We start from the raw sequence: 12950 nt of genomic DNA on the forward strand, positions 1-12950 counted from the left end.
ATAAGTTTCTTAATTATTGATAATTATCGCCGATAATATTTTATTACCGCCAATTTTATTTATAATATTGATTATCAGTAATCAAAAAAATTTTTTTCTTCTGACAATGGTTTTCATAATCATAATCAAAATCATTTAATCGAAAATATTAATTACAACAATACCTACATATAACTTTTTTCATATTTTGATTCTAACAATTAGATTTCTTATTCTTTAAATTCATAGAATGTCGATATTTTCAAAAATTGCCAAAAGATATCTCGTTTGTTTCCATCTCACGGTATATATTTTTTCCAAAATTATGTCAATGCATATTGAGATATGTCAAGGGAAACCAAAGACATGTTCCAATGGAAAGCGAATAAAAAAAAAAAAGATTTGAACCAGTAAAATTGAATATCGAAGATGCACTCACCCAACTTGAGCGGTGGTAAGTTACTGCAAGAGTGCATTCCGTTGTCATCGGGACGCGAACAAATGTAGTCCTGACCCTGATATTCGAAGTACTTCTCAAGGTCGCTGGAAAAGTAACGAATTGCGATTAAAAATCGACTTCAAAATAAGATCAAATCCTCACTCCTAGTTTTTTTATAATTAATAAGTTGCATGTATATTATATGTATGTATATGCCTTATGCACGTATGCACTCATTACATGCTTCGCTTATGCGTGTACACCGTGTATATGCAGCGTGTTTTTTATATAGTATATTATATATATAAAGATTATGTATAATATATATATATATATATATATGTTTACAATATGTATATAATATATAGAAAGGACCATAAACGATTAAATTATTGTTATAAATGAATCGATCAAAATATTTGTTGTCACACGTGATATGATTTCAAAAGATTTTCAAAACAATGATATTTATCTTTTCTTTCTTTTCTATACTTCTTTTCTTGAAAATTTTTAATATTTCATTTTCGAGATTTTTATAATAGGATATAACTCTATAGCTCTTTTTGTTAATAAAAAATATTGAGATAAATTCAAAAACATTTTTTTCATTTAATACAAATAAAAATTATAGAGTTATATATAACAAATTTAAAAATGATATTGCAAACTTTTCTATGAAAAAAGTACTAAGAAAAATTATCTTTGAAAATTGAAATTCCTTGAAATCAATAACAAAAGAGATTTTAATCGATTTAATAATAACGAAAATTACGTTAAGTGGTCCACTCTGTATATGGTGAATGTTTTACAAGAAAAAGTGAATGAAGTAGTAGAGCATAACAAAAGGAATGTTTTCAGTTTAATAAAACATATTTAATTATACTTTATTTTTTGGTAATAGAGTTTTAAAAAATGAAAATTTTGTATGTATACTATGAGTAACTTGCCAAACATTAACTATTTTTGTGAGATTATGATTAAGTTTCGAAAATTAAATTGTATAATTTGCAGTTTAGAAACTATATTTACAATGTTATTAATTTTTTTACAAATGAGTGAATATACATGAAAGAAAACAAAATTATTTCTAACAATTGATATAATAGTATTTTTAATAATTGCAATTTTTCTAAACATAAAGATAATTTTTAAATGAAATTTAATTTTTTAAATAAAGTGCAGCTTATTCTCTTTACATAGATATATATATAAATTAAACTATGTGTCAAAATATTTAAAAAATGACTATGATTATTTTTATCTGTGACTTTGTATAATAAAATCATTATATCGTATCTATTATTCTTTTAATCTATTATTTCATATTTATTATATCTATTTAATACGTGTCAAAATATTTAAAAAATGACTATGATTATTTTTATTTGTGACTTTGTATAATAAAATCATTATATCGTATCTATTTATTATTTCATATCTATTATATCTATTAAAAATTTGTTGTTATTAATTATTATTTTCTTTTATTTATTATGATTTTAATATAAAAATTTATTTTCTAGCAAAATATTATGTTACATTATTTAATATATCATGTTATTTAAAATTGTAAAACTTCTTTTTTTTCATATTTTTCCATATGTATATATATTTATCTACCAAATATGAAAATATAAAAATATTTAGCAGCTAATAACTATATATCATTTCTTGTTTTTATATTATAATATTAATTGTGATTATTATTATCATTATTATTGTTAGATTTAATTCTTTTAAGAAAACTTACAAATTTCATTTTAAATAATTATTTACATTTATTATTTATTCTGAAAATATAAATCCTTTTTTAAAGCTTTTTAAAGAATTAAAATATTTATTCGAAAAATTAAGTTCTATTACCGAAGAAAATAGATTATTAGATTATTAGATCAATAATTTTCCAATAGCATTCCAAACAAAATCATTATTTTCGTTTTTTTCTTTTTCTTTTTGATAATCTAAATTTCTTATTCAGATGAATTCTTATTCAAGTTGATTTACAAATAAAATATCGTCGCTTCTCAAAAAAATATATTCATTTTCCTGTAAAATTATACCATTTTAACTCAGTTTTTCATAATTTAAAAAAGAAATTTTTTATAGAAAATAGAATTAAATTTAAATTAATTAAAAAAAGAAATTAAAAATAAAATTTTTTATAATTTATAGTATTTATATATTAAATTTCGAATTGCTAATTGAATGAAAAAATTTAGATAATAATCAGTTAATGAACAATTTATTTACATCTTTTTTGAAAGCCTTTTGTAAAATCATACAATTAATTTATTTCATATTATAATAAAATATTTTATCAAAATGATTGAATGTGTTTCAGTGGTTTGAAAGAAAATGAAAATATGAATTTCTTATAAGAATAAAACTGAATTGTGTATTTCTTGAAATGTAATATTATTAAAATGCATTATATGTTTTCAATGATTTAACTTCTATTATTAAAATAAAAAAAAATCATACATTATGGAAAATAATATTGCAATAAAGATCAATATTTAATTCTAAATAAATTAATATATAAAATTATAATTTTGTAGTTTGTCAGTTATTTTATTTTATATTATATTAAAATTATAAAGTTATAAAAAATTCTAAGATAATTTTTTAAATCAATTTTGACTTTTTTCAATAAAAATAAAATTCGTCAAATATAAATTTAAAAGTAAAACAATTAATTATAATCTTTGATTGATAGATAACATATCTATCAAATAAATTAATATATTATATATAATATTAAAAAATATTGTAATTAATATTACTTAAAATATTGTTTATATAATTTTAATGCAAGAACAAAATCTAATAAATATAGTATGCTTACTAAAAAGATATACAATTTTCTGTTAAAAGCTTTACTATAATCTCACCGAAATAGCTATATTCTTTATGTTGCTTACCGATTGACATCCGACTATTTTTCATATCTTTATTACTAAAAAATAAAATAAAATCCTATATTACAGTTTATTAGAACACTTATGAAAATGATGTAAACCTGAAAAATTATTAAGAGATTATTATAATTTTAAAAAATATTATTATTCTTTCATTTGAAAGAAAACTATAAAAAAAATATTGTTAAATATTCATCATATAATTTTTTTAAAATTATATGCCATAAGATTTCTATTTGAATTATTTCTATTTTACATTATATCAACAACTTAAAATTTTTAACAAGACTTTTCGAAATTTCTATTTTTTTATTTTTAAAATTTAAATTAGAATATCATAGAAAAAACACATAGAAATAACGTACAATTAATTCATTATCTTTTTATAATTCTCATAAATAATTTTTATAAATTTTTGCAATATTTCATACTTCCTATAAATATAAACTTTTAATCCATTATTTCATTATTACAATTTATTAGAAATATTGTAGAATATATATATATATATTATATAAAAACCAGATGAATTCATTAATTATAAATAAATTTTTTATGAATTATTTAATAAATTCTATTACACAAAAATTAAAAAACAAATTCAATAATAAAAACAAACAGATTTTTATAAGTAAATTTTACAAGTTGTACGATTAATCCATCTCTTGAAATTATAAAATTCTAATAAAAAAATCTACAACTTATAATTTAAAACATATTTTGTTATTATCATCAATTAGTAAATCATCAAACAAAAGGATTCGTGTATTATAATACACTGGTAAAAATATATACACATCATATACATTTATTATTCAAAAAACATTCCTTTCGTCATCCTTACCTCAATCTACTTCAGGGACCCCTATGTCTAAATCCATTTGTACCTACGCTATAATACACGATACACAAGAAACACGTACGCGCGCTCGTGTATAAGACCCGTGTAGTCACGGCGCAAGTAAATAGATGTGCAATAATCGGCCGATAAAAGAGAACAGAAGTAAAAAGAAAAACAAAAAAAAGAACGACCAAGATAAACAAGGATAAAAGCAAAGTATCGAAGTTGCGTGCACACGGAGTCGACTCTGTTTGAAACGGGTCGAAACGATAAGAAAGAAAAACCGATAACGCTTGTGTATCAGAACGGCCTCCGCGATCTTTAGTGTCACCTGGTTGATGCAAGAAAGTAAACACTCTCTTCTTCGGCTTCGAGGGCTGCCTCTTATCTGGCCGCTATTCAATTTTCATCGTGTGAAGTAGCATGGCCACTAAAACAATGTCGACCGTTGCGACAAAAACCGTTTAATAGAGACTCGCCCGATACTAGCGCCACTGTATTCGTACTACGACTTGTTACAACGAGATGCGCACCCATCGTACAACCATTGTGCGTACGTGTGTGTATAGATTGGTAAGCATCCAGTCGATACAAACATCTCTTTTTTCGCCATTCAAATCAGATATTCTTTCAGTTGTTTCTGATATTCTTTTCATTCATCGATTTAAATCAATTTGTAAAAGGCCAATTCTCGCTGCCAAATGGATTGTTTTTCGAAGTTCCGCAAGGATAAAGAAATTTGTCAAAAACGATACTCGATTGTTTTTGATAATTAAATTCAATTTATTCGACTTTTGGTCGGTTCGAATTTTTGTTTTCCAGATATAATTAAGTTGTAAGTATGAAAGATTCTTTATTGAATTCTTAGTTATTTAAATTCTGTAAAGGAAGTTCTTTTAAAGAAACTGCAAAATAAAATAGTCTATCACCATTGACTTTTATAGAATTTCGAAATTTTTATTTTACTTTGATTCGAAAATTTTTAATGTTTTTGCTACAAAGACTTTCTTGGTATACAAGTCAAAGCAAAGTTTTTAATGGTAGAAAAAATTTAATATTTAGAAAAACAAATTCGTTTTTTAATATTCATAATTTCTAATAGCAAAAGTTAGTTTTTATGATAACATTTTAATCGAATTTAATTGATAAATTTTGTGACTAATCATTTAAGAATTATTATTTTCGTAATGATTTTATAAATTTATATTTGGCAACTTATATTTTTAATTTAATTTTTAACAAATAATGTTTCTTAATTATATTCTTAATAAAAAATAAATTATATAAAAAAAATTTGGAATTTAAATTTGAAATAGAATAAAGAAAAAATCATTTTACAAATATTCTTAATTTGCATATTTAGATTGCGAATATTATTTTACAAATTCATTTTAAAATATAAGTAAATTTATAATATGAGATAAAGAAAGAAATATTGTAATTGATAATATAATAAAATTAAAAGGTTAAGAAACACATTCAAAAAAAGGAGGAAAAATTAAAATTTAAAAATTTTTACGGCATCAAAAATTAAATCTACAAGTATTAAACTTATTTTACATATTAATCTAAAATAAAAGTTTTATTTGCTATTAGAAAATAATACAATTTTGATTTTTTCATTTTAATAATCAATATAAAAATGATATTTATTCTAAATATTTTATATATTTTATATACATTTAATTAATTATAATGTATGTTGTTTTCTTTATGAGAGAAATAATATTTAAAAAAAAGCTAATTATTTATCAAAACAATTACTTCCAAATATAATTATTTTTTTCTTAATAGAAAACAAATTTAAAAATATATTAATTTTATGAAAGTTATATTTTTAAATAATGAACAATTTTTCCAATGTGATTTTATAAGTTTTTTATTTTTACGGTGTAAATGATTGATAATTAAGAAAATTGTGTGTAGATTACAATTAGAATTATTCATTACTGTTAATGATTACTATACCTAATTACAATGTATTCATGAATCATTCATGAAAACACAATCAATGTTGAATGATGAATCAAATTGGTGATAATTTTATACATGTTATTTGTGACAATATTCAGAATTATGAGAGTATCTATATTTTTATATCTTATTATTTTTTTAATATTGATTTTTTTTTAATTATTTTTCTTATATTTAGATTATTATATATAAAATCAATAATTTAGAAATCAAGCAAATTTAAAAATAATCTCTAAATAATTTTTTATTCAATCAAACTGTTATAATTTTCATAAAATAATTAATTTATATTTTCTATTGAGAATAAATAATAATTTAATTATTATTTAATTATATAAAAATAATATATTATAATATATTATAACAATCATTTTAATAAATAAATAAAACCTTCAGTAAATATTTTACTGAAGAGATTTAGATCCACTTTTAATGATCTTAAAATGTTAGATCCAAATTTTTTTTGGACCTAATTCTATATTTATTAAATATTCTTTTCATATATATATATATTTTCAAATATTCTAATATCAAACGAAACAAAGAGTATGTTAATTTCGAATTTTTTAAAATTGCTTAAAGGTTTCTATAATTTAATTCTAATAATATCTATAATAATTCTATAATTTTTATAATTATTATAATAATATGTAATTGAAAAATTTAAAATTTTTTTTAGTTTTCTTATATGCTTAGATTATATATTATAGATTATATGTTTAGATTATATCTTATGTACTCATATGTTTTTAAATTAACACAAACTTTTTACATTTATTAGCACAAAATTTCTAAGTTTCTAGTTTCATCTATCTTGAAATATATTTAAATATAAATGAATTATTAAATACATATTATTGTTCTTATTTGTATAATTGTTATTAATTTTTATGAATATATATATATGTATATAAAATATTCTGCTTTATGAAAATGTAATATATGTATAAAACATTCGAAAAACATTTTTTAGACATTTTTGTATCATTTTCTTTTCATCAAAGTTTAGTGCAATCATGTTAATGCTTTTAATATTTTTAATTTTAAGAAATCCATAAGACTTTTATGTTTTTTTCTACTATATATTTTTCACTCATTTGTAATGAAAAAGTTAAAGAAAAAATTCCAATATTCATAAATTTAATATTTGAAACATGTTTCTTTATTACAACATAAACTTGATATTTGAGAAAATTTGCTATTTCTTGTTTACATAAAATTCTTCTGATAGCTCATCATCGTTGCGAATTTCATGTTCGTACGTCATCTAATATTTATTTCAGGAACATAGATATTAGATGAATTTATTCTAATTTATTTTAAAAACGCGATTTAAATTTTTTTATCTTATATTTTTAACGCAGAAAAAATGGAAAATCGATAGGAAACTCGGGTTGCACGTGTAACTAATTTCATCATTTCCTTTTTCTTCAATGTTCTTTGAAAACGATTTTATATTTGGAGAATTATGATTTAGAAGTTTGCCAATGCAATTTTACTCCAACCAAATCATAAATAATATACTTTTTAGTCACAATGGTACATATTATCCTTGATAAAAAATGTATACCATTCGATATAAACGTGACTTGCCAAAATATATAATCTTTTTACTAATACTAGAAGTAATATATGGATTTTAGCCAATAATTTTAGAACTTTTTTTGTAATTACATTTCTTATATCTTACATTATATTCTCTCATTTTCGTTTCATTATTTAAAGTTATCTTTCTTCTTTATATATTGTTCACATGATATTTACCACGTGTATTTAACGGAAAATCAAGGGTAACACTTGAGCATCGTTACATAAATAACACTATGACGTAAATATTGTTACATAAACGTAGACAAGTAACATGCAGAAAATATTTTCATAAAGTATTTAATCATAATTCTGAGAATTAAGTTCTCTATGCAATCTGGATGATTTTAACTCGGCTATGTATTTATAAATTTATTCTTATTTTCTCTCATTTTCCAATAGAGATTTATCGATCATAAATCCGATAAAATATCAAAAATCTATATAAAATTTATTTAAAAAAAAAATTTATATCTATAATTGTTTTTTATAGTATTTATAAAATATAAATTTAATTTCAAATATTATTATAAATATAAATTTAAATTTTTAAATTGTATAATTATAATATTTTCTTTTATTTCAAATGTTGAAGTTTCTTCAAAAATGAAGAAAAAGTAAAAATTAAAGAAATGAATTTACTATATACATATAATATTTAAAAAAAATAAAAAATTTACTACAAATTAAATAATTCATATTATATAATTCATATTAGAACATAAATCAAATCATAAAATTTTTAAAATAATTTTTATCACACAATATAAATATAAAGTTTCTTTATTTTAATTTTAATTTTAATTAAAATGAAAAATTTTTATATTAAATTCTTTTATATAAAATATTGAAAATTGAAAGATATATTATAATAAAATAATATATTAATTGAAAAATATTTTTTCCATTTTATTATAGCTAAGTTCTAACAAATAATTTAAACATGGTTGAAAAGTTTTGCCAAGTTGAAAACTTTACTAAAAAATTTCCCATAAGTCATAATCCTAAAATAAGACTTTTTAAAGCTAACAATAAAATTAAAAATCGATATGAGATGAAAAATCTTTTTATTATTTTTATTTAATCATTATCTAATTTATTATTTATTCAATTTATTTGGTAGCGACAATTGGTCCAAACATACAAACATCTTTTATTAAATAATTATTCTTTTGGGCGTTAAACATCGCATTTATGAATATTACGAGTTATAAATATTTTAATTTATAAACTTGAAATGAAAATAACATTAATTATCCTTTTCTTAACTTCAACTGAAACGTATTTGATCAGCAACACGTGTATGAAAGATACTTGAGATTTGATCTGAATTATTTCTTCTTACAACTTCTTGCATATTCTGAATTTATTTTTAAATCCATTCATTATAATACATTTATAATCATATATTTTAGTAATTATTTGTACAAAAATTTAATTTAATTACAAATATTTAAATTTATATATAATTAATATTTAATTAATTATTTAATGTTTTTCTGTGATATTTTCATTAAAACAATAAAATAAATATTTTTATTAATATATGTGAGAAAATTTAATGATAATATTTAAAAATACATACATATGTAATTTTATTATATAGAACAATAATAATAATAGTTGAATAATTTAAATTAATTAATATTTAAGTTTAAAAATTTTAATTCAAAATAATTTTAATTTGTAAATATTAATATCTTCGTTGATCATAATTTTAAAAAATTATTAATTTAAAAAAATTCAGTATATAATTAATATTAAATATAGATTAAAAGAATCATATTTAATATTGACATGAAAATATAAATAATTACATTCATCATATTCGTATCAGAATATTAATTGAAGATTAAAAATAAAGATTTAAAAATAAAATTAAATATGTAAATAATATAAAATAAATAATATACTTTTTAAAAAATCGTTAAATTAAAGTATTCTATATTAAAAAAAAATTAAAATTCATATAAATCACGTGAAGAAGTTTTCATTTTGTATTATTTAAAATACATTTCGTTTTTCATCTGAAAAAAAAAAAATATTTTTTAAAAAAAATAATAAATTAATTTCATTTTATCGAGCCGAATATTCCATTTAATCCAAAATAACAAAATTAATAAAAATAAACATGAAAACCAAATATCAATCGATTAACATGATCGGCATGAAATTAATTGTCATCGATACGAACGTATTATCTACCAATAAATTTGAGTTCTAATTAAATTCTATAGATAGATCGTATGATACGATTCTATCGTCGTTGTATTAACGATATCACATTAATTATCACTTACATTAAGCATCAGTCATCGTATACGAATACGTAATAATAATAATTCAATTTCGGAAGACAACTTTCGAGACACTCAGTATGTGGAAGTTAGATCAATATTGCGCGTTCAAATAAATCATAGAAAATAGCATGCGAAAACACGCGATACGATAAATTGAAAATCCTTAAATTTATTCAATGTCTGCCTAAAGCGGAATTATTAACAACGTTTTATTCATATACTCCGTGATATCGTATATGCAAAATATTGAATCTTCATGTTCTTCTCTGTTTTTACGAAGTAAAATCATGCGAAAATTGTCGCTATTTTCATCTAATTTCTAAAACATTTTCAAGGGAATATTCTCATGAAGAGGCTCAAAAAAATTATTTAATGAGGAAAAAATTTATAGCACGTAGCATATTAAAATTTCTAATTATATATATGTTTCTATATTTTTATAAAATACGCATATTTGATTTATTTATTCGTTTTATAATTGTAATGTTATATTATTCTTATTCTTTTTATAATATAAAAATTTTAATAATTAAAATTTATTCGTAATAACAAGTTTTATTGTTTATTAAATTATTTTTTTACACAATTTCAATTCAACGTTTTAAAAAAACATAATAATATTTTAATAAAAATCAATTCTTCAAAAATATTACCCAAAAAAAAAAGAAATCAGAAATTTTAAAATATTTGCTTGATTCTAGAATAAAAAAAAAGCTACATGAAATATAAAATTAAATGAAGAATTTGTTTCGAAAATAGATAAAACAATATATTTAAAAACGAACATATTCAAATGTTGCTTAAGCATTAATCGAATATTGCTGACGACAAACTTAAATTTTAAGAGAAATATTTTCAAAAGATTGAACTTTAAGCGTGTATAATAAAGAAAGGTCAATCTTTCCAAGCCACCAAATGGGAATAGTCCCTTAAGCAGCGATGTTTCGCTAATACGATAACGCATTGAACGATTTTACATCAGCAATGGCGCACGTGCACCCATCTGCTATCCTTAACACACGTGGCCTAAGACATGGCACAGCTAGGTTATGTGCTCATTGTATGCTCATCATTAGTGCTGAACGTGCTTCTCGTAAAAAAATAAAATAAGAAAGAAAGTGACAGCTAATCGAACAGCTAATGTGGTTGTCGAGGCGTAAATGTGCGAGTGCCATGTTGCAAAAAGTTTGAAAAGATATTGCGTAGCCATACGATCGTGCTGGTCACATGTGAATCATAACACCTACATGTACATCTTGATACCTCAAAAATAATAATATATAAGGTTAAACTTTAGTTTTAGATTTAAAATTTTTTTTTCATTATTTTTTTCTTTAATTTGATGTACAAAATCATGAATGATGATTTAAATTATCAGAATTCATTGATTTAAATGTTTTATATATGTAACAATTTGGTATTTTTAAAATTTCTTACAATAAAATAATGCTATGATGAATTTTTAATCTGCGTTAAATTTAAATTATTTTTTAATTAAAAAATAAAAATATAAAATTAAAACTAATATTTTGAATTTTTGTATTTGTCAAAATTTATAATAAGATTTGTAAAAATATCAAAAATTTATAATATTTCAAACTAAAGTTCAGCCATATTTAATAATATCAATATAATATCAAAAATGTTAATATATTCGAGATGCTTTTGAAAAATCGATTCTGAAAGTCAAAAAAAAAAGACAAAAAAGTTGGTGTATAAAAATGTTAGTAAGGTTTGTTTCTAGTTTGCTTCTCTATAAGTTATAAGCAATTTAAATGTATCTTAAATGAAGCGAGAAAGCGAGATAAAAAAGCGAATGTAAAAAGATATCTCTTTTTTTTTATCTTACTTCATTGCAACTTCAATTGTTTATAATTTAATAAATAAATTTCTTAATAAAAAAAAAACTAACATTTTTATATATCAACTTTTATTTATCTCTAAAATCGTAAATCTAAAGTATGAATATATTAATATCCTATATAGATATAATGAAATAATCTTTTTTTCTTTTAAAACGACAAGAATTGAAAAATCGATTGAAATGTAATATTATTTCAAAATAATTCAAATTATATATCAATCGAAGTATTAATAATTCTTATTCTTCAATATAAAAATTCTTACAATTTTAAAATTGTAAGAATTCCTACGTTATATGAATACTATATTTTCCTCTCTTCTTTTTTTCTTTGTATTGTGAAATGTTACAGATACTCCAGTGATGTAAATGTTTATTAGAATAATCCAATTTATCAACCTGAGAAAACAAGATCATATTGTTTAAAAATGACTTTTCATTACGGAAAATTTAATAATTATACACATATGGGGAAGGATAAATATATCTTTCATTATGAACGATTGTGAATTCAATCTTATTATAAAAATCATTTTCTAGATTTTTATCTTGACCATATCTTATTATATGCAGTCATTCTATATAATGAAAATTTTTCTTCTTTTTCGATACAATGTTACGATGATACAAAATTGCAATCTTTTTTATATTTATCAAATTAAGAAATGTTGTTTTCTTAAATACTTTATTTTTCATAAATCTTTTGATATGATTTGAATAAAAAATTAAATTTTTGCATTATTTTCTAATACATTTTATATTAAATAATATTAAATAATATTCTTCTATTTCTTTCTTTTATATTTCTTTTGTAAAAATAAGTAGATTTTAACATCAATATCTGTTTTTAAATAACTTAAAAGAACATAATTTTTAAGAAGTCATGTTTTTTTAAATAAAGTAGTTCCAATTATCATTTTCTTTCTATCGAGAGATATACAAAAAGAGAATACTCATGAATTTTTTTATATAAATATAATAAAATGGCAATGATATGAACAAAATTGTTTTTCATTCGACATCAAAAATGTGAGCATGATTCGTATTATTT

At 20.4% G+C, this 12950-nt stretch overlaps 1 protein-coding gene across 8 annotated transcripts in view; it reads right to left on the bottom strand.

Annotated features, from left to right (window-relative positions):
* The window catches only part of Ca-alpha1T (Ca[2+]-channel protein alpha[[1]] subunit T), a 190110-nt gene that overhangs the window by 89125 nt on the left and 88035 nt on the right, over positions 1-12950 (bottom strand). For all 8 annotated transcript variants that reach the window (XM_086912427.1, XM_086912429.1, XM_086912428.1 and 5 more), the window contains one exon: positions 419-522. In XM_086912427.1, the coding sequence (XP_086768553.1) occupies positions 419-522 (104 nt within the window). The remainder of the gene's footprint in view (positions 1-418; positions 523-12950) is intronic.

This window comes from Apis florea, unplaced genomic scaffold (genome assembly GCF_048593485.1).
Source record: "Apis florea isolate Af1SG1 unplaced genomic scaffold, ASM4859348v1 contig_3391_pilon, whole genome shotgun sequence".
Taxonomy (NCBI): Eukaryota; Metazoa; Arthropoda; class Insecta; order Hymenoptera; family Apidae; genus Apis; species Apis florea.